Source organism: Gouania willdenowi, chromosome 5 (genome assembly GCF_900634775.1).
Source record: "Gouania willdenowi chromosome 5, fGouWil2.1, whole genome shotgun sequence".
Lineage (NCBI taxonomy): Eukaryota > Metazoa > Chordata > Actinopteri > Blenniiformes > Gobiesocidae > Gouania > Gouania willdenowi.
Window position 1 is genome coordinate 22,490,180 of NC_041048.1, and position 21,030 is coordinate 22,511,209.

At 39.2% G+C, this 21,030-nt stretch overlaps 1 protein-coding gene across 2 annotated transcripts; it reads right to left on the bottom strand.

Moving 5' to 3' along the window:
• Window positions 1-5,786: 5,786 nt before the first annotated feature.
• timeless (timeless circadian clock) lies at window positions 5,787-19,731 on the bottom strand. Of its 2 annotated transcripts, XM_028446033.1 has the most exons (31): window positions 19,579-19,731; window positions 18,318-18,420; window positions 18,001-18,154; window positions 17,747-17,861; window positions 17,609-17,671; window positions 17,406-17,507; window positions 15,329-15,484; window positions 15,114-15,247; window positions 13,847-13,934; window positions 13,586-13,762; window positions 13,266-13,483; window positions 13,093-13,196; window positions 12,026-12,195; window positions 11,827-11,952; window positions 11,049-11,200; window positions 10,767-10,864; window positions 10,545-10,665; window positions 9,730-9,748; window positions 9,547-9,606; window positions 9,292-9,431; window positions 9,093-9,172; window positions 8,875-8,998; window positions 8,703-8,785; window positions 8,456-8,610; window positions 8,083-8,314; window positions 7,854-7,922; window positions 7,662-7,780; window positions 7,314-7,521; window positions 6,487-6,541; window positions 6,322-6,416; window positions 5,787-6,131 (listed from the first exon to the last, which is right to left on the bottom strand). In XM_028446033.1, exons 2-31 carry the CDS (start codon window positions 18,397-18,399, stop codon window positions 5,998-6,000), a joined length of 3,633 nt encoding a protein of 1,210 aa, XP_028301834.1. In that variant the 5' UTR covers window positions 18,400-18,420; window positions 19,579-19,731; the 3' UTR covers window positions 5,787-5,997. The 2 variants fall into 2 exon arrangements, with proteins under 2 accessions (XP_028301834.1, XP_028301833.1); XM_028446032.1 differs by having other exon boundaries at window positions 9,547-9,748.
• Window positions 19,732-21,030: the final 1,299 nt, after the last annotated feature.

The window sequence follows — 21,030 nt, forward strand, 5'->3', positions numbered from 1 at the left end:
TATAAATATTTAAATTGCGTGTCTCTTTGTTTAGTCAGCCATTGTACATAAAACCACCTCTGTGATTCACACATTTGTAATTAAAACTAAAGTCACTTTCTCTCTGGGGTGCCGAATGTAAAAACTTGGTAACTTTTTCATAGCCGACATATTTTAAACATTTAGCTCACTTTACTCACATTGCCCTCATTTTTCTTTCATTTGAGACAAATTTATGGAAAACAGCATGTGCTATATAATTGTTAAAAATGTGTATACGTGAAAAATAAATCTAGAAGTAAATGTTGAATCTAAATGTAAATGTTGAATCTAAATGTAAATGTTAAATCTAAATGTAAAAGTGAAATCTAAATGTAAAAGTGAAATCTAAATGTAAATGTTAAATGTTTAGAAATTCTACAAAGTGGGCTGGTCAGCACCTGTCTATCACGGGTCCCCGCCCACACTCCACACACCCCACCCTCCAAGGTCCTCTGCATCAACTGTTCTAATCACTGGCAAAAGTAAGCTGACATACAGCATGCTGGTACTCTCAGTGAATCTACGTCTGTTAAACTATCTGAGGGCAGTTGTCCACACATTCCCTCAGCTGATGTGCAGCCCGTACACCAGTCATTTCCGCTCTTTCGAGTTCCTCAGTTTGCAGCGATCCTGCAAAGTCTCGCTTTTCCTCTCTCCTCACTCACTGAGTCACAGTGTGGGCGGGGCCTGGTGATTGACAAGCACCGACCTGCCCACTTTGCATAAATTGTAAACATTTAGCTTTACACTTGGTGACTGATTTAACATTCAGATTTAACTTTAATATTAAGATTTATTTTTGTCATGTGTACACATTTTTTAACATTGATATAGAATTATTATACATACATTTCTGTCTCAAATGAAAGAAAAATGAGCTAATGGAAAATGAGCTAAATGTTCAAAATATGTCGGCTGTGAAAAAGTGATTGAGTTGTTACATTCGACACCCCATATCTCTCTGCTGTTGAAAAGTGGCCACATAAGCTACAAACTGAGCCCTGCTGATAAACCACTAGCACATCTGCTGACATTAGCTGTTGTTACTACTTCTTCTGATGCTAACCAGCATCAAACCTGCTTATGCTTTAACATTATGTGAGTTTTTCTAAAAAACAAAAAAACAAAAGACCAACTCTAGTTAGCTGTGTCCAGTCTTACTTCCAAAACAACAAAAAAAAAAAAAAAAAGAAGTGTGACATTACTCAGTTATTTATCATTATTACTATAAAGTTGTGCTCTTGTTTTTTTGGGAAATTATTTTATTCATTGACTCTGGAGTTTCAACTGTATTTTGCAATATTTTTGTATTGTATCATATTCTTCGTATAAACCACCAATATGGACAATTTAAATTGATTTACCCAAGTCTTGAAAATGGAGAAAGTTGCACAAAGGTCAATTTTTTTTTTAATCATTATCACATGTTAAAAATAAAATAAAACAGAATCGTAAAATGGGAAACATCAGTATAACTTATTTTGCTTTATTCAATTAATACCATTAGAAAAGCTTTTTTTTCCTAAGGTGCAAATTATTCCATTATAGATAGGGGAAACTGGGTGTGGGGCAGCAGAGTAGTGTACAGTGCCTTTGAGCACGAAGGCCCTGGTTGTTTGGTTCAAATCCCAGTAGAAGAACTGGGACTGTTCTCTGTGGAGTTTGGAGGTTCTTGGGCTAGTGTGAGTTTTCTCTAAAAACATGCAAGTTAAGTTGATTAGATCAGTGGTTCTCAAACTTCTTTGGTTTGAATCCTAGTACCCCCTTATGTCCAACTACAACATTTTGCTCAGAATTCTGTGAAAAAACAACTATAGATCATAATGATGGAATGAATGAGTGATAACACACATTTTAAAGAATCTTATTTTGTAAATAAGTGGAATGAAACACTATTTAGTGCCTCCTGAATATATTTATTTCTATGTTTTTTTTTTTTTATAATTTATGGTCATCGTCCTCCTTATGTGGGACAAAGATTGACCTTTGTATTTTCAGTGCATGTTCTAATCTAAATCATTTTTATGATAATTTTTTTGTATTTTGTTGGTTTGTTCTTTTTAGTATATAGTATATTTTTCTCTTATTTACTGTGTGTTTGTCGTTTTGTGTGCTGCTGGTAATGGCAAGTATGTTGTTCTCTTAGAGTGTGTTTGTGTGTGTGTGTGTGTGTTCGTCTTGGTGTCATTTTGTGTATTTTGTTGTTTGTCTGTTCTTTTTATTATCCAGTACATTTTTCTCATATTTTGCATGTTTTTGTGAGTTGCTGGTAATATTCAGTTTGCTTATAATTTTTTAACTAAAAATAAACATTGTGAAACCTTATATTTTTTATGTTTTCATTTACTAATTTTCTAGTGCCATTGCGTACCCCCATTTGAGAAACACTGGATTAGAGTGTGCCATCTGTCCATATAATGGTTAGTCTCAAAAGATTTAGAAAATAATAAATGAACTTGGTCTTTTATTTGATGACATGTTTTCCCTTGGAGCATCACCACAAGCTGGATTGGACGGACACGTCAGAGTTGTCTGATAAATAGCAATTTGTAATGATGCCTGTAACGACCTCCACATGTAAGAGGCTCCTAATGTTTGGATGGAAAAGTGGACAGGCCTGATACTGGCCCTGCAGCTCGTCCCTCCTCCTTTGTTCACGGAGGGATTGACTGAGAATTAAAAAATGAACAACTGGTGACACATAACCCTGAGGATTGTGCTGCTGTGTTCAGGAATGAGCTGCAGCTGTGAGTGCCGTTTCTTTTCCACCTCTCTATCAGCCAGAGGAGCCGGTTTTGTGGATGTTCACGTCAGACGGCTACAGACCAAGCCTCATCATAGACACAAACATAACAATGCTAGTTCAAACTTGCTGCTACATGTGTATTGTTTACAAGCCTTTTCTTCTCTGTTCAGTCACGTTTGAATTTAAATGAGATGATCATGAACGGTAATGGTGTTTTTTGAGAAATAGTAAGAAGAATATATCTTAACATCGAAAGTTAAGCACATCTGTGTGGCCATAATTACCTCGGCAAAAACACTCTAAGACTGAATAAATGTTATGACTTAGCAATTAGGTGGAGCTTAGACGAAGCCAGAAAAGGAGAACAGTAAAGATACAGAATTGCTTCACTCAGCTATAAATATTTGTATCGACTTTGTTTACAAACCAAAAGGGGAAAAACAACAAAATCCAAAGATTGACTGTAAACACAAAGGACCTGTACTGAAAGAATAAATGATCCGTCCATGACACGGATCATTCATTCTTTCTTTCCCAAACGCAGCTGTCAAATCAGCATAACAACCATGATTTTCAAACAATGGGCAGGTCATTATCCAAGAGAACTGATTGGTCAGGAGGCAGGACTTCACTCACTCAGATTTTATCCACTTCATTCGCCTTTCAATAAGCCACACCCACTTCCTTACTTTTTGTAAGAAAGTGGGTATGGTAATGCAGCGGTTTCTGCTCACTTTCTTGACTCGAAAACACAGAGCCAATCAGCGCCGTACAGAAATAACATCATATCTTCGGCACCAAGCGGCGTCAAAACAAACATGGCGCCTGCCACGGAGAAGCCACGCGTAGCTGCTGCGTTTTAAAATACCTGGATATGTTGTTGAAACCACAACAATAAGATACTTTAAAATTGCAAGTCTTTACCATACTACACGCCAAAAAGATCTACGCTTGTCGCGCTATTGTTGTCAGGTCTGCTGTTCGTTTGATTGGTTACTCTGCGTGTGTTTGTCCCGCCCCCAGAACTCGAACGCCTTGTGAGCGCTTCCAGACTATCGCCTGTATTAAATATTGAATAATACAAGATTAGGATGTATTCCAGTCTACTATTTCATAACCTAGTCCCAACCAGGTTAGGTGTTCAACCTACGTTACCACGGTGATATAGACCCGTATGAAGTCATCCAGCGATAAGAGGAAATCCAGCTTCGTAGTACAGCCCCATAGTGCTGCTGCAAGTTCAAAAAAAATAAATCAACAATATTGAGCGGCTTGGACAAAAGTCTTAAACTGAAAACATCTTCAAAGTTTGTGTTTGTAGAATATCCATGCTATGCAAATTAGCTATTCAAAAGTCACCATGAGGAGGGGTGGGGTCAACAGTGGTAGTTCGCGATCTAAGAAGCCACCAAAATGTCACAATCATCCATTCTCACCCTCAGAAAGTGGTTTTGGGGTTTAGTTCGTTTCTAAACACTTCATATGTGGTTTTACCTACAGTATCTGCAAAATGCAAACCTAATAAACATGTAAATGGAAACGATTAGATGTTCCTGAATGCATGTATAGATACCACACATCTGTTACTCACATGTGTGCATTACAGCCATTACACAATTGGTCACAGACATCAAACAATGACTCACTTCTGTTTAATATACAAGCCGTCCAGTTCTGGTTTGGCTCTGATCACGAGGAACCGTGAGGTCTTTCCCTAACTACAGAAAAAAGAAGAAGTGATTTACCTTTAACCTCTTTAACTTGATAACCACACTCACTGAGCACAGTGCTGCTCACGTGTTAAGCTCCCAGCAGTGCGTGAGGGTTGCCAGAGTCGTTTCTGGCCTTTGTGGAAGCAGATGCTGGAACAGGAAGTGACTAACGTGGTCCAGATGTGAGGACAACAGGCCAACACAGCAACAGCTGGAAAACGTGGAGGTAGACAGGCAGTGTCTCTGTTGGTGCACATAAGATAAGATAACAAGTAGAATGAACAGAAGAACACAGACTGAGAGGCATTGTGTCCTTTCTGCTCACATGAGGAAAAATAATTCTCCCTTTTTGCTCGTTTTTATTTCTTCCTTGTGCAAAAATATTCACAAGAAACCTTTGAAACTCAAAATTGTCTTGTAAATAATGACCTAAAATCAGAGGTGGCAAAACTACTAGTCTTCATTTCTCAAGTAAAAGTATAGATACTTAAATAAAAAATGACTCTGGTAAAAGTATCGATTGAAGTTGCCCCCTTACTTGAGTAAAAGTCAAAAAGTAAATGCTGCTAAATGTACTTAAGTAAAAAGTAAAACTAATGTCCCTTCAATGATAAGACAGGGGTTTTAAACCAGCAAATTCCATATCTTTTCTGTATTTAAGAACGTGTAGAAAACCGATACATAGAAATAAAACAAATATGTTACCATTAACACCTGGGGAATTTAGCACTCATTATACTAGATACAATTTGCAAATAAAATGTTTCAAGAAAAAAAAAATGCAAATGCTCAATTTAACCCAGAGCAGCTTTAAGCTTAACATTTTTAAAAACTTGAAAATGTTTGCGTCTTTTTAAGTCATAATGTCATCTTCGAACAAAGTTACACGCTCATTTTTTTATTTTAATGTAAGGAGTAGAAAGTCCAGATATTTGTTTAAAAAAGTAAGGAGTATAAGTAAAGTACAAATACCAGAAAAAAAAACTAATTAAGTGTATGCACTTTAGTATTTGTACTTCGTTACTTCTCACCTCTGCCTAAAATATACAAAATAGGAAAATGACTTGTACGCCACGTTTTGATTGCACACGCTATTGGCTGTTTGCGCCCCCTGGTGTTGAAATATGAGTTATACAACAAATTAACCAAGCGAACACTTTTCACTCAGGCTGCTCTACAGGTTAACTTTAACACTTGCATTTTATTGTGACAATCACGGCCAACATCGAGAGACTGAAGAGTAAAAATAATGGACAGTCTAAAAGTGGTCTCAGCCTAATGTTGCTCTAAATAAGGAAAGCTTGTCGTCTGGAGAACTTTTTTATTTAACTGTATGAAAATGCAGAAAAGTTATCAGAAACAATCACATAAAAGGATCTAACAAGGTGTTCAATACTCCATTAATAGATCTCCAGAGATCTCCACCTTTATGCTGTTTAAGTGGCACTAGAACCATCTCTCATCTGGGCTGAGTTTTACAGTCCATTAAAGGCAATTCTAGATATTTTAAGAGTGCGACTAATCCTCCTCATCCTCTTCATCTATTAAGACCATCTTTCGTCTTCGCTTCACTGGAGCAGAAACTTCCTCCTCTCCGTCTGAATCGGAATTCTGTTGTACATCCACGTCCATCACTGGAATGGAATTAGCCTCTGTATTAGAGAAAAACATGCAATTTAAATATGTTGAGTTGTATTACAAATAAATAAAATTAACATATATTTAATATTTAACTTGGCCTGAAGAAAAGAGCAAATCACACACAAACATTATGGAAAAAATAACCCTTAACACATAAAGTACTTTGTTTTGACAGTTGTAGGTTAATGAGCATTAAAACACCTGTAGAGATATCACCATCCTCCTCCTCCTCCTCGTCCAAAATTCCGCTCCTCCTCCTTCTCTTTGCTGACGTCTTCACCTGAAGCTGAGGCTCACTAAAACAGGAGTTTAAGATATCAGGATGAGTTGGTGGATTTGATCTCCCTTATTTGAAATTATGTTCACCTTTCGAACAAGCTGTCATCATTATCAGCAGGATCAACGTCTGAGCTACACCGAGCTACAAAGGAACACAGAAGGAAGGAAAACGTCAAATAGAGCCACTTGTCCAGCAGCTTTAACTATTCAGGTTTTAAAATGTCACTGCCCAAACATAATCAGAATATTTATAAAATAAATGGAAAAGTATGTTTTTCACTCCAAAAAAAATCCTCAGATAACAGAAGATCAAAACAAATAAAAATAAGCACAATATTTTCTATTAATTAAGTTCAGAACTAAAGAAGCCTCTTAGATGAGAGATGAAGTATATTTCAGGAGTTACTAAACCACAGGTTTTAGCTGACTTTGCATCTTGATTATGGACAGGGCTCCTGGAGCAGTTAAGACACACCCAGTCTATACTATAAAATCTCCAAAGAACAACCTACTCAGCACAGATTGCTGAGTCCACAGGTGCTAGTTTTTAATAGGAGGGCAAATGATGGCAGTTAATAACATAAGAACACAATAAAAGTCAGAAACTACCATTATCAGCCAATAGCAAATAATCAATTGTAATAGCTGTGTTTTAACCAATAGAGGGCAGTCACTCATATTTTTTTTACAACAAAATATGCCAAATTGAAATACTTTGGCTAATTGTATGATCAATTAGCAACACTACATTAGACCCAAATAAAAAAAACATTTTCAGCAGAAAACAGCAGTTTTGGGTTTATTTACCCTTTAAGCAAAACCCAATGTCCTCATGATAAATGAGGACCTTCACAGACGTCTCATGGTTTCTCTTCATCTTGTCTGATACATGCATAGATCATTAACACACGTACCTCTATCCTCGGTGGTGTGTTGCTCCCTGTTACGTGCCAGCAGCAGTGCTCTCAGAACCTGAGCTCTGCTTTCCTGTGACACCTCCTTCTGGTCCTCCTCCAGGTGCTGTTCTTCATTTTCAAGACCGTCTTCTCTGAGACTTAAAGATGCAGCTGCACTTCGAAGCTGAGACACAGTAAGCTTTGCTGGGATTCTCCAGAAGGATTCCTAAAGACAGGAGAGTCAAAAACCACTTCTTAGAAAAACACTATAGTGCAGCATTTTGATGACTTCATATTCTGTTATTTCTTGTAGTCTGACTAATTTGGAGGTGAGACATATACAAGAGACATTGCCAGTAGAAATACCTGTTCATTAGCAGGTGGCCGTAATCCTACTTTGCGTATTAAACGCAGGAAGCTCTTGTTTTCCATGGCGTCTTCATTCTCCTCAGTCAATGGAGCAAAAGGAACCGGCATCGAAAAGCCTAAAGAAAGCAGGTCAACATACATTTTAACAGGAAAACAGCTGGAATAAAGCCATATTATTGCCTCTCCTACCATCATTTCCGCGATCATTGGCCGTTTTGTTTAAGCAATTCTGAAGCCACAACAAAGGTCCTGATAGGCCTGGGAAGAGAAACGTCAATTCAAACAATAGAAAACACATTTCTTAATAAGCTAAAACATAAAGCCATTGCTTTTATACATTTACTAACTAACTTTTTTTTTTTTTTACAAGTTCCCCATCCTAAAGTGAGCACTCTGGGTAAACGGGCTTCCACCTCACCTTCCTGGTGCAGAGCAGACACCATAATGCTGACATCAGCTCTTCTTTCCAATGAAAGATTTTGGCTCCTTCTTCCACCATTTTGGGCTGTTTCTCTCTCTTGCTCTCCATCATCATCCAGCTCCTCATCCTCCTCTTCCTCCTCACTCTCTTCCAGCTCAGCTTCATCATCCCTGTCCATAGAATCGTCTGGTAAGCCTTGTGATAAATCTGCCAAGAACTCTTCTTCAGTCTGTAAAAAAAAAACATAAATAAATAGTGAAATTAATTTACATTAGAAGTCAAATTAATACACTCAAATCAAGATTAGAAAAAAATTTAAAAAACAAGTTAATCAATTATTTCAATGGTTTTGGTATAAAAGTCACACTACCAATGCTTTTCCAGAGCTCTTTCTTGGAGCGGTGCGACTCCTCTTTTTGTAAAGTTCCCTTCTCTCAGACACCAGGCCCAAACTCAGCAACTTATCCACCACACGGGCCCGAGAACGCTTGGCTGTTAGCTTCTTCAGGATGTTTCCCAGCACATCTGTGAAAAGCAGAACCATCTCATATTCAGAACAGCTGAAGAAAGCCACTTTGCTTTCTTTAACAGGTGATTGAACGCTGATTAACAGGTACCATCAGAGTCTTTGTACTCCTCAAAGAGCATCTGGAGCTCCAGTTCCTGATCCTCAGTCCACAGAACAATCCCAGTACCTTTCCTGTGGAGAAAAAAAGTCACCTTCAGTGTTTCATAGACACCACTGTTAGACTCGGCCCCTGTTTTATTTCCATAAATCTAACTGCTCACTTCTGTTTCTTCAGCTCTTTGGCGCTGTGTACCAGACCCATGTGTACAAGCTGTGTTACCACCTGTCTCCTGGTGCGAGTGCTCTTACTGAGTAAAGGCAGCAGAGTCTCCACAATGTCTGGTACTAAACACAGGAAGGGAGAAACAGCAAAATGAACCCCCTGCTATGGTGTGAGTGACCTGTGAGACGCGAGGACAGAAAAGATGAGCAAACAAACCGTCAGAGTCTCGATGGTCCTCATAGAGCGCACGCAGCTCCTCTTCCTCCTCTTCAGTCCAAGTGGGTTTGTTTTTCTCTCTGACAAAGTGAAGCCAACAGGAAGGAATACATTGAAATACATAATATAAGTTAAGAGTGAGATCATGGCTAGACTGTGTTAATGTGTCTAATTGTCACATTAAAGACAGATCACCGACCCATCTTTGTTGTAGCCCTCTGTCATTTCTTGTACAGCTCCAACATTCTTCCAGAACAGCAGCTCCACGAAGGCTTTGTTGTTTTTTTCTGTCAGTGAAAAGAATCGCTTCAGCACGTATTTGGCAAAAGTCACAAGCTCCTGTAAAGCAAAGGAATAAAAAAATAAAATTTTAAGCCAAGTGAATTAGCTGCAGTGAGTTTTTCTGTATAACCAACAGCATGCGTGATGACACTAAGGGGTGAAGTTCCTTAACCTTGTAGGCGTCTGCACACGAATCACTCAGGATTTTGTTGAAAAGGTGGAAGACGGACAGCTGGTAGAACAGAGCATCCATTTTCAGGTTGACAGCCAAACGATGCAACATTCGAACGATGCAGTGGTTTGTGTGAGGAGAGTTTTTGGAAAAAGTCTTCAGAAGAAGAATATACGGACGCACAATGCTGGGATTGGCAAACCTGTCAGAACAACAACAACAAAAAAAAAATCTAAACACTTTGATGACTGATTCACACAAAGAGATCCCCTTTTTCTAAAGGCTGGGATACACTGTGCGATTTTTTTTAATTGTTGTACTCAGCTCCAGCTCAAACTGTGCGACTCATGTGCAGAGCCCGAATGTGCGCAGCTCACAATGTATGTTCTCACTCTATACGGACCAACACTCTGACACGATCTGACTGCTCAAACTGTACGCCCATACACGACACGTCGGGGTCTTGTTTCTGAAAATGCAGCGTACAAATTAGAAGAAGAACTCTGAAGCATCGCCATAAAAACAGAAGAAGAAGAATAACCCGAAAGTGGAAAGACACTTGCAAATCGCAAAAATACCTTTAGAAAAGAAAAGGCGGCGATGTGATGGACCAGGAGCTGGGTGGACAGACGTGGGCAGTACAGTCCGTCAATTTTATAGCAGTCCTACGGTATTCGCCCATGCGCAGTGTGAGAGTTTAAGGTGACCCAGTCCGTGGTACTGCTTCAACTGTGAGATACCCTCACAAGGAGCGACCAGGATTCCAAACATGTTTGATTTCCTTACGAACATACGATTGCTGATCAGGAGCTGGTTGTGAGGTGTTAATTGTTTCTCGCTACCCCATGTATAATACGCGATGCTCGACACACAATCAAGCAGAGACTCGCACGATCCCACAAAATAAACGCACTAGAGAAAAATCGGCTCAAAATGGGCAAAAAAAAAAATTCACACAGTGTATGCCTGCCTTAAGCTGCAAGAACCATTTTCTTCACCTCTTGATGAAGTCCAGAAAGCTAAACTCTGTTTCAGAAACCTGGACTGATTCCAGCTCTTCTTCTTCGAGCTCTGCTCCGTCATCGTCCTCCTCTGCTGCAGGCTCCGGAGGAGGAGGACCTGAGTTTAAAGCTATGGTTAGTATGCTGCACAGATGCACTGAATCATTCTCCATAAGCCATGAACTCCTGCAGGAAAAACAAACAAACAAAAAAACCTACGGGGAAGGTTTGCATGAAGGATTTGTTTCAGAAGTTCCAGTTCCTCGCCCGTTTCCACATCAGATGAACCAAACACGTCTCCTTCGGGCCACACCTCCCTGTGCAAACCGGGGAATGATTACGGGACAGAATTAAACAATCATCAAAGAGCAAGATTTTTTTCTTCTTCCAAATCAACGTGGATTGAACTAAGAGGAATGAAGGATAACGATTTAAAACCTACGGATTATAAAGACTTCATTAGTTCTAGTGCTAATTGTATGCTAACAGAAGTTTACTGACCTGGCAGCACGCAGCAGCCCCAGAGCTTCTGGTCCCAGTCGAGCCAGCAGAGCATCTTGAACTCGTACCATTGCCTCTGCTCGCTGCTCCTCAAGAGGAGTGTCAGACGTGGCATCAAACGGTACAATGCCTTCGGTTACACTTGCCGAGAGCTGCGGATAATGAGGAAGAATCAGTGAGATCGATCTAACCTGGCTTTGAATTATTAAAGAATAAATGAGAAGATTCAAGTCAAAGCAGCACCTGGTGAAATACTAGGGACGTGAATCTTTGGGTGTCTCACGATTGGATTCCGATTGTTCGGGTCACGATTGGATTCAAATTCGTTTCTCAATTCAAAAACTGATACAATGCATAGTTTAAGGCAAATTCTGGCATCAAAATAATACAGTTTGTACAAGATAATTTTGAATAAACTGATTCCTATGATGTAATCACACAAAGGTAAACTTCAGACAAAAGGTAACATTTATTCATGCTAAACGAATAAAAACTTAACTTAAATAAAATTGCCGAAATGAAAGCTTAGGCCAGCTGCCACTTTCTTCCAGAAGTCTCAACTCTCGTTTCGTCCTGTACTTTGGTTTTCTTTGTTGTTGTTTTGGTTTTTACTTGTATTGTTTGACTTGCAATAAAAAAAAAAAAAAGAAAAAGAAAAAGATTTTTGAAGTTTATGAATCGATTTGGAATTGTGGATGATTAGAATTACGTTTCTTAAGTGAATCTATTTTTCCCTCCACCCCTATGAAATACGCTGTTGTGCATTTCCAACGCTGACCTGAAAGCCTGTAGCCTTCAGCTCCTCCTCAACAATGTTCCAGATCTGCTCCAGTGCTTCAGGACTGGTATCTGGAGCCACCTGCTGATTCTTCTTTTTAGGCTTTTTTCGCTTCACCCTCTTCTTCTGAGGAGTCAACGTTAACGTGTCAGGATGAAAAAGATAAATAAAAACATACACATTTATTACAACAGCTCACCTGGACCATCAGACTTCTCCGACCGCTGGAGAAATGTTCCAACATGCGCAGGAAGAGGTGAGTGGTCTCCACCAGGTCCTTGAGGTAGGAGTGAGGCTGTTTGGTTTCATCATACTTCCTCAGCAGGGTCACAAAAATCTCCCTGTACTCCATCAGGTAGAATATGTTGCCTACAGTGTGAAGACAAACACGTGAGGCCAACTGGGATCTCTGGTGTGGTCTCAAAACAGAGATGTCTTGGTAATGCCAGCTGACCCTCAGACCATAACTTGTGTTTTCATACACTAACAGCAGGGTTGGGGTCACTTTTAATTGTAATTGTGTAATTAATTACAATTATGATGTAATTATAATTGTAAAAAAAAACCCCGTTTGCTGTTTTAATGATAATTAATTTGTAATTGAATTCAGATAATTGACTTTGTAATTGGCATGGAAATTTGATAAAAACTCAATTACAATTAAATTACAGAAAACCTGGGGAATCATGTTACCGTTCTATGGCTTACACATACAAGTAGTTAATTATTAAAATATGTTTCAGATGAACTTTTCCCATTACCTGTCAGTTCCCTGGAGGATTATTTTACAATTAAAAATGTTTTTAAACTGACAAAAAAACGCTCAATCGCTTACACCAAAAATATTAATACCAATATTTTCATTGATTAGGAAGTCTAAGAAGGTAACCAATAAATGAGAACCAAATTATTTGTATTTTACAGCTGATTTATGACATGGGTCAAAACTGATCCATTATCATAAGAGATGCTAACGGGACGCTAACACAAGTTAAGTTTTATGGGGTATTTTCTTTCAGGTGATAAATTGTAATTAAACTTTAGTAATTGAGAATGTAATTGTAATTTACTTACAGGGGGAAATGATAATTGTAATTTTAATTGTAATTGGAAAAAAATTTCACTGTAATCGTAATTGAGTTGTAATTGAACATGGATAATTGAAGACATAATTGAAATTTTAAAATGTAATTGATCCCAACCTTGACTAACAGGCTCTACAAACTCACGTATAATCAGGAACATAATGTGTCTTTAGAATCGTACTTTTGATAACATTTGAACTCTGGCGAATGGTTTCATCCTGTGAGCGATCCATCTCGTTTACAGTCAGCAGCAGCTCTTGGTAAGCCTTCAATGCCAAATGCATTCTAAAAAGAAAAAAACAAGCAGTCAGCACAAAAGCTCAACAGCATTGATCACATAGTGACTCGTCACACCTGCGAGACCAGGATGTTGCCTCTTTGCGATCAGTGAGCAGCATCTCGTAGTAGTTGGTGACGTTGCGCTCGATGAAATTGAAAGCACGGATAGACATGGTCTCAGACACCAAGTCAGCACGGAAGCCATTTCCACGATTAAAAGCCATGAAAAAGCTAAGTGCCCACAGGTAATAGGTTTCATCGTGTTGTTGAGTCTGCTCCCGTATCAGACTTTCCTGTAGAGAAACGCAGAGTCCTCAAAGCCTCTCAGCAGCACCACATCTGTTTCTCTGTCCTATATTTATTTATGTTTCATTTAAAATATTGCAGGAGCCAACCTTGACCAGGTACATCAGTCGATTGTAGCAGTTCTCCAGGAAGTCAACACAAAACTCTCGCAGGAAGAGTCGCACGTTGAAAGCCGATCGCCGTTCGTCCCTACATTCCTGCGCCCGTCGATTCCTCTTAGGAACACGTCTCACTGCTTTACCCATGTCATGGGTGTAATTCTTAAACTACAAAAACATTCATTCAAATCAACTTCTCTTACGTCCCATTTTCAATGATAATAACAATCAAACAGAAGAACTTGCGCTCACATTGTGAATATTTCTGTGATAGACCACGTCTTTGTCCCCGAGTGCCTTAAGCCCTTGAACAACAAACGATCCACCAAAGCGGGAATGCCTGAAAGACAGATCAAACAAGACTGTAAAAAAAACAACACCTGAAAACCTTAATTTACATTGACAGAATTTAAGGAGCTATTTAATAACACTGTTTACAAGATTTTAATGTAGATTAAAGTCTGCACATGCAGCACATCCTAGTCTAATTCAGTGCGGTGCACAGCAGAAAATAGGAATGTCATTTTTTTTGTTATTTTAATTGATTCTATTTTGTATAAATACATGCAGAAAAACCTTAGTTGAAGTCAGAAACGAAAGGAACGCGAGATACTACGTGCATGAAGTTATTGTCTGTAGTACGTGTCTGCATTACCCCCTAAAAAAATATTTATTTGCCAGCAGGCATTAAAGGTAGGGTAGGTGAAAGCTAGCTCTTCCTTTACCCCCCTCCCCTCCGTCCCACTCACATGCATGCGCAGCAGCTGCTGCAGAAGAGGAGCTCAGTTAGGGCTGGGGGATTTTGCCTAAAAAAAAATCTCCGATTTTTTTAAGGAAAATTCGATTTTCGATTTTTTTTTAATGCACTTAAAAATTACTGCAGACATCATATATATTGTCAAAAGTGCAACTTTATTGCTGTGAATGTCCTCAGTCATGCAACTATTTCAAGCTTCAACCCAGATTTAAGCAAAAGTGCAACAGCAATTTCACAGTTGCTTAAATTTTTCTGATTAAGAAATCAGATAACTACATATTCTATAACATATAACATTACAATTAAAAAAAAAATTAATGAACTCTTCCCTTAGCATCGCAGCATAGTGCGAATAAAAAATTGAACATGCCTGTAGCCCACATGTAGCCTACTCAAAGGGTAAAGAAATGTAAACAAAGAGGGGCTGGCTCACATCGGAACGCGAAAAAGTCCGAAAAAACTGTGGTAACACCACTTGAATTAAGACTTTCTTTTGTATTGAGACGTTTCTAAAAAGTTAAGAAAATCTGTGTTAGTGGGTATTCAGTGAGTTTTGGTGCGCTAATGAACAAAGCAGAATCCCTTTAATATCTTAGTGTGATATGACTAGAACTTTCACTGTGTCCTGGTTTCAGGCCTGACTCGGTAGAGTATACGTCAGCCTATTCAGGAGCAGCCGATTCTATTTTTATTCAACACACACAATCAAAATTCCCTCATTTATCAAACCGCTGTGATCTGTGCTGAAAGAATCATCAGTACCTGGTTCCTCTTTGTAAAACTCGAGAGCGTCTCTCCGCAAACTCCTTCTGCCTCAGCGACTCCAGCTCCTGAGCATCTCTCTGCTTTTCCTCTGCTGAGCGAGCGTGGCCGGCGCTCACCAGAGCATCTGGTGTCTGTACAGGAGGAAAATAAGATGCAGGAGATGCTCAACAAACAGAAAGAATGGAAGACTGTGTACGAAGTTTGTGTCCAACCTGATCACGAAACATGAGGGAGATTATTTCCAGCACGTGCATACTCCACTGCTGCTCACTCTGGGCTGAGGCTAGGAACTTGACCAGGTCATCAAAACCACTCATGTGAATGGCCCACAGCACCCTGTCATGAATACTGGCGTCGTCATCCACTTTCTGCAACCACAGCAAAGAGAAAAAGGAGTCATTATAATCCTTTCTTGTAATAACATGAGAGGAACCTCTAGGATATTGTCAGCAAAGTAACTAGTGCTGTGCGATATGGAGAAAATATCATACCACGATATAGGTAGATTAATATCCCGATAAAGTATTTATTTCTTAAAATTACATGAAATAAAAGGAACACTGCTATTCATTATATATAACAATACATTCTTATCCCAAAATGAATGGTACGTCTATTTTAAGAATCTCCTCAATGAAGAAATATTTGTGACTTTTGCTCCATAAACTGATTTCACATGTTCTGATTTGTGGAAATACAAACAGGGGGCACAACTGTCATTTTAAACTGTATCTGTAGTGCATTTTACTCCATTTGTGAGACATGTTTGCAGCTATTTTGCTTGGGAGAGTCCTATTGGCTGTCGTGATAAAGTTTGTAACAGACTAATTGATGATTCCTGACACTCTGGGGACCCCAATCTGGCCGAAAAAAACCAACGTTTCACTTCCGCATACCACAGCATCCATTTTCTGCATCTTTGTTGTGCTAAATTAAACACCTAACGCTCATGTCTGAGCACGGCCGGGCTGTTCGCGGCTCCAGTAGCTGATGGTGACTTAAGACAAGGCGGACCTACTTCAATCATGTTGACCGGGACTAGCTCACTCCCAGTGTGAACGCAGCATAACATTGATGTAAACTAGTACCGCCGGGTGATGTAAACATGCTATTACAAAGTAGCTAAGTAACTAAGTAGCATTGTTGCTGTGAGTAGATTAGCCTGCTTCATTATATTTTAGCAACAAAGTGGGACCAAGACTAGGATTTACACAGATAAGATGAACTATATTGGATCTGCCGATATTTTGCATTTTATGCAATTAACGTGATCGGCTGTAATGTCTTATTTCGCCAATCCGATCAATAACATCATTATAAAACTTTCTGTAGATGCTCCCATTGCTTTATTTTACTCACGTATGTGCACAAAGGTGAAAACCTATGAGTGAACGGCAAAAATGTGTCTCTGTTGGAGCGATGAGGCTGAACGGCCGGACTTCTTCTCCAGTCTACTGGCTCTGAAAGCGGGGGCAGCGTCTGCTGTTAGTATCTGTGTGTGTGTTGTATGTGAATACGTGCTTGTTTATTCAGCTTGTGCATGTTAAAATGAAGAGTCCTAGAGCAAAGCGATGCCTCCCGTTTACTTTCACTTTCATACCAGACACTTCTGTCCGTTTCAGGGTGGTGGTGGACACAGAGGCGTGTGTGCGCGTGCCTCATCTCCGCTGTGCACCTGTGAATATAGACTATAAGGAACAGCGGGTTTTGCGATGCCACAGTCAGTAAATATGTCTTTGCTCCTAATGCTAATGGATGCATTGCGTAGTTCCAGTTTGGTCTACTTCCGCAGCTGCTCCGCTGCTCAGGGACTAAATTAAATTGGTTTTCAAGTGCTGGAGTGAAGCTCACATTTACATCTGCATTGATATTTGCAAGTGCTCGATCTGCAACGCATTTTAAAAGCAGAGCCATGACACTCGTGTGCGTGCAATGTTATGTTCAGATCCTGCATGGAAATTCTTCAACTCTTTCACTCCCTCACAGCCACAAGGCTACGTTTAGGTCCCGAAACATGGTACCGTTTGATTTTTCCGTGAATCTGTATCAGGTAGTACCGAAGGAATTTGGCCGGTACCTAAAAAGAACAAACTCATATGATTGGAACGGTGATCGTTTTTTTAAACTCAATGAACAGTGATCGGCCCATAAATCCTGATCGAGTAAAGCTTAACCAAGACCACACACATTAAATTTGTGATATAAGCGATGTAGGGTTATATCGTACGGTAGATGTTTTAATATCGCACTATGATATATATCATTACATTGCACAGCATTAAAACCGACCTTCTCCTCCAAGGGATTTGCTGGGACGTGAAGCACATTTCTGACTAGCAGCAAAATCCTCTCGATCAGCAGGTTATCCTCCTCTTGTCTCTGCTCCCAGTCCTGGAAGTAACATTACGATACATTAAAGACAGGACAAGACAAAAACAACCTGAGAGCATTAACTGCATGTGGGGCGATCACAGCAACTGAAAAACACTCACAAGTTGGAGAAGGTTGTATAATGTCTCGCTCAAAATGCCAAACACTGTCTCACTCGCAAAGGACTGAAAAAGAAAATAATACGATACAGAAATAAAAAGGATGACAGCTTAAATAGAATCAGTGTAGGAAGGCGTTACCTCTTTGTAAGCTTCTAGATGAGATGTGACTTTCAAAAAGTGTTGTCTAAACACGGGGTCGTCTGGGACTTTACCAAAGCACAGCATGGCAGGCTGAGTGAGGTTGACCATAAGTCTGCAGAAACAGCCGAGTCAGCTCAGTTTATTTATTAAATAAAACTTGTTAACTATAATGAAGGGTTCAGATAACATGGTACTAGCCTGGAATACATATCAAGCCACAATCTATCAAATACAATTGTTGTATTTCATACCTGACGCAGGCATCAAATAACATCTTCTCCTGCCTGTACTGGGTGATAATGGGCAGAAGGTCGTTCTGTAAGATCTGGCCAGCACCCAGCTGCTGCCGAACATCTCGGGTGTCGTCCTCATGGCGTAGGTACCGGATTAAATCTTTCACACTCTCTGTAGAAAGGGTTAAAGCTCCTTCAGAACCAAAACGCATCAAGTTTTCCCCTCATAGCAACGACAAAACCGGATCTTTTTTTCAGGCTGCTTTGTTGAAAATATAAATATGGGCTGAATAAAGGTGACTAACTTCATTTTTGTTAGTGTTTTGAGATCTTACCTAAGCAATCTGCCTCTTTGTGATACGTGTCTCCCTCCAAATAACCGAGGGCACTGCATGTTGCCAACAGTTCACAGTTCATCCTTCACACTGTATCAGCCAGCTGTCAGGTAAGGAAATATAAAGACCAACACACCTATTACAATACATGTAAAATTCAATCTTAACGGTAATAAAAATGAACTGGCGGAGTTTAGCACTTTGACTCTGAGGTCAATTACAAGGAGGTGCTGTGGAAAAAGTGAAAAAACAAAACAAAAAAAAAGACAGAGCACATTAATCATTGTGTAGATTAACTAATAATTAAGTTGTGCATATTTCAGATAGGGGTGGACCGATATCCGATCCAATATCAGCCAGAAAACGAATATCGGATTTTATTGGACTGCATCTAAAGCTCCGATATAAGTGCTTCGATAAGTCTTTGTCCCCACCATACACTGTAAAAAAAAAACTGAAGTGAACTTGAATTGCTGACTATTGTTCTCTGTTCGATTTGATCACTTGATCAAAGCTTTTATAACATTCCACACTACAAAATAAGTAATAAAAGTATGTATGAATCGTGCCGATATCGTATCGGGTCAATATTGGCTGTAGCGGTAAGGCTGCAATATCGGTATCGTATCGGAAGTGAAAAAGGTGTATCGGGATGGGACATCACTAATTTCAGTCCATCCAAAACAATAAATTCAAAAAAATCTACAGAAGCTTGCTATATTGCTGTACCTATACCACAAGACTGCAGTCACAAATTGTCAAAATAAATAAAAACAATCATAAAATCTATTTACACAAAATTGCCCTTAATAATTACACCTACATTTGTCTCAAAATCAAGACATTTTGAAGTGAAGATCCTGCACGGATTGATATCTGTCATATATTGCTCAGATATTGTCAGTTCATCACAAGTGCAAACTAGGGTACAATAATGTTTAAAATGCTCTTTTTTCCGACCCATAATCTGAAGCCCACTTGATATCAAAGTGCTCCGTATTTGACTCTTGAGTGAAAATGAGTTTTAAACCCCTCTATTAGTGTGTGAATGAACATCTCATCATAAAACAACCTTTGTTGCAGAGTCTTGTACACGTTTTAATGATAAAACATCCAGAAATATTCATGTTGGGCACATTTGACTCGGAATATAGTGATTTATTCTGGAGATAGTAATCTTCTAGCAGTCAGCTATCTGTACGTAAAAAACATTCCCACGGTCTGCGCCACTTTAAGGTCGAGTTAAAGCAACAAACCTCACCTCTGTTAGCGGATGGAGGGAGTTGGTAATAGTGTCTCCTTCCTCAGGTCCACTTCACTGTTGTCCTGCTCTGTGTATGAAGCTTTTATTCAGATGAAAACTCGGTTTGTTTTCACGCTCGCCGCTCCACGGCTCTGAAAACACCCGCCAAAACAGAAGGCTACGGCGGAAGTAGAGTGACGTAAGCGGATATACATTTTATGTATTGAATTTTTTTCTAATGCAATATACAAACAATTATACAAAACTCTCGTTGGGAGACAACAATCGTGTTACAATCTTGTATACACGTACATATACATAGTAAAAATAAAAGTAATATATCTTTCGATATTTTTTTAAATAACGATAGGGAAGTAAAATAGGCTTTAAATTCAATTTTAGGTACTGTTAGGGAGGATATACATTCACACATTAACTCTGAAATTGACCTGGATACTGCACAGCGAAGAAAACACTTTCATCAGATATTTGCCAATACTGTCAAATATAATGTACACATTTTGGAGGGTTGGATGAAACAAAATCACCTGTTAACCATTCGCTAATAATTATTTCCCTATTTAAAAAGAGTGAAACTTTTTTTCCACCACTGATCTAACAGAGATCAGTGAGGCACATGAAGAACATGCTCTGTTAGTTAGTTGTTAGTTAGTTAGTTAGACCAACACTACATGGAACCTGTCTTATCTCTGGCATTATAATTCAGATCCACAACAGTGGTGGCTTGTCAGCAGGGGGCGCCACAACTGCTCATACTAATAAATTTGAATATATGCACAAAAATGTCAAAAATATTGACGTTTACTCTACATTTTAATTTAATCAAATTAAAATCTAATTGTACATCTTAAAGCACTCATCACAAAATATTTTGTGACATTTCCACATGAGCGATGATGAGCAACCATCAGTGACTACGCAGAAGAAAAACTACCAATGTATGTTGGATTCAGTGACGTGCAGTCAGGGTAGGCAAGGTAGGCAGTGCCTACCCAAGGGTGAATTTATATTTTGATTATTTGTTTTAATTATAATATAATTATAAATTATTTATTTTTTCAATTTCCGATAGCCTACAATACCTATAAGTTTGAAAGTGTCAGCATTTTGTGCTTTTCATGGCCCAAATTGCTAAACATCAATATTTCCTAACCGCTGTAAGGCAGGAGGAGGCCACACCCCTTCTCAAAGGCACGTTGCTGCTCTGGCTCCGTTCCCATAGCGTGTTTTTATGTGTTTGTGCATGCGCAGTCAGTTCCCCAAGATGACAACCATTTAGGTCCAAAGGCAGCGTAGAGAGCTGCCTTTGCCGTAGCCGTAACCGTGCTATGCTAAATGCCATACCTAAGTTCACAGTGTATTAGTGAATTGAAATCACGTGACCGCTGCTGTTACGTTCTCTAGCTAGTGGGTGGGATAACACTACAGTCAGGATGACAGAGCTAGAGA

Bases quoted from the DNA above. Each gene is read 5' to 3' on its own strand.
- timeless (XM_028446032.1), bottom strand. From the start codon at position 18,399: ATGAACTGTGAACTGTTGGCAACATGCAGTGCCCTCGGTTATTTGGAG. The intron at 17,672-17,746 runs GTAACGCCTTCC...TTTCTTTTTCAG, and splicing joins ATCTAGAAGCTTACAAAGAG to TCCTTTGCGAGTGAGACAGT. The intron at 15,248-15,328 runs GTTGGACACAAA...CCTCCTGTACAG, and splicing joins CCCTCATGTTTCGTGATCAG to ACACCAGATGCTCTGGTGAG.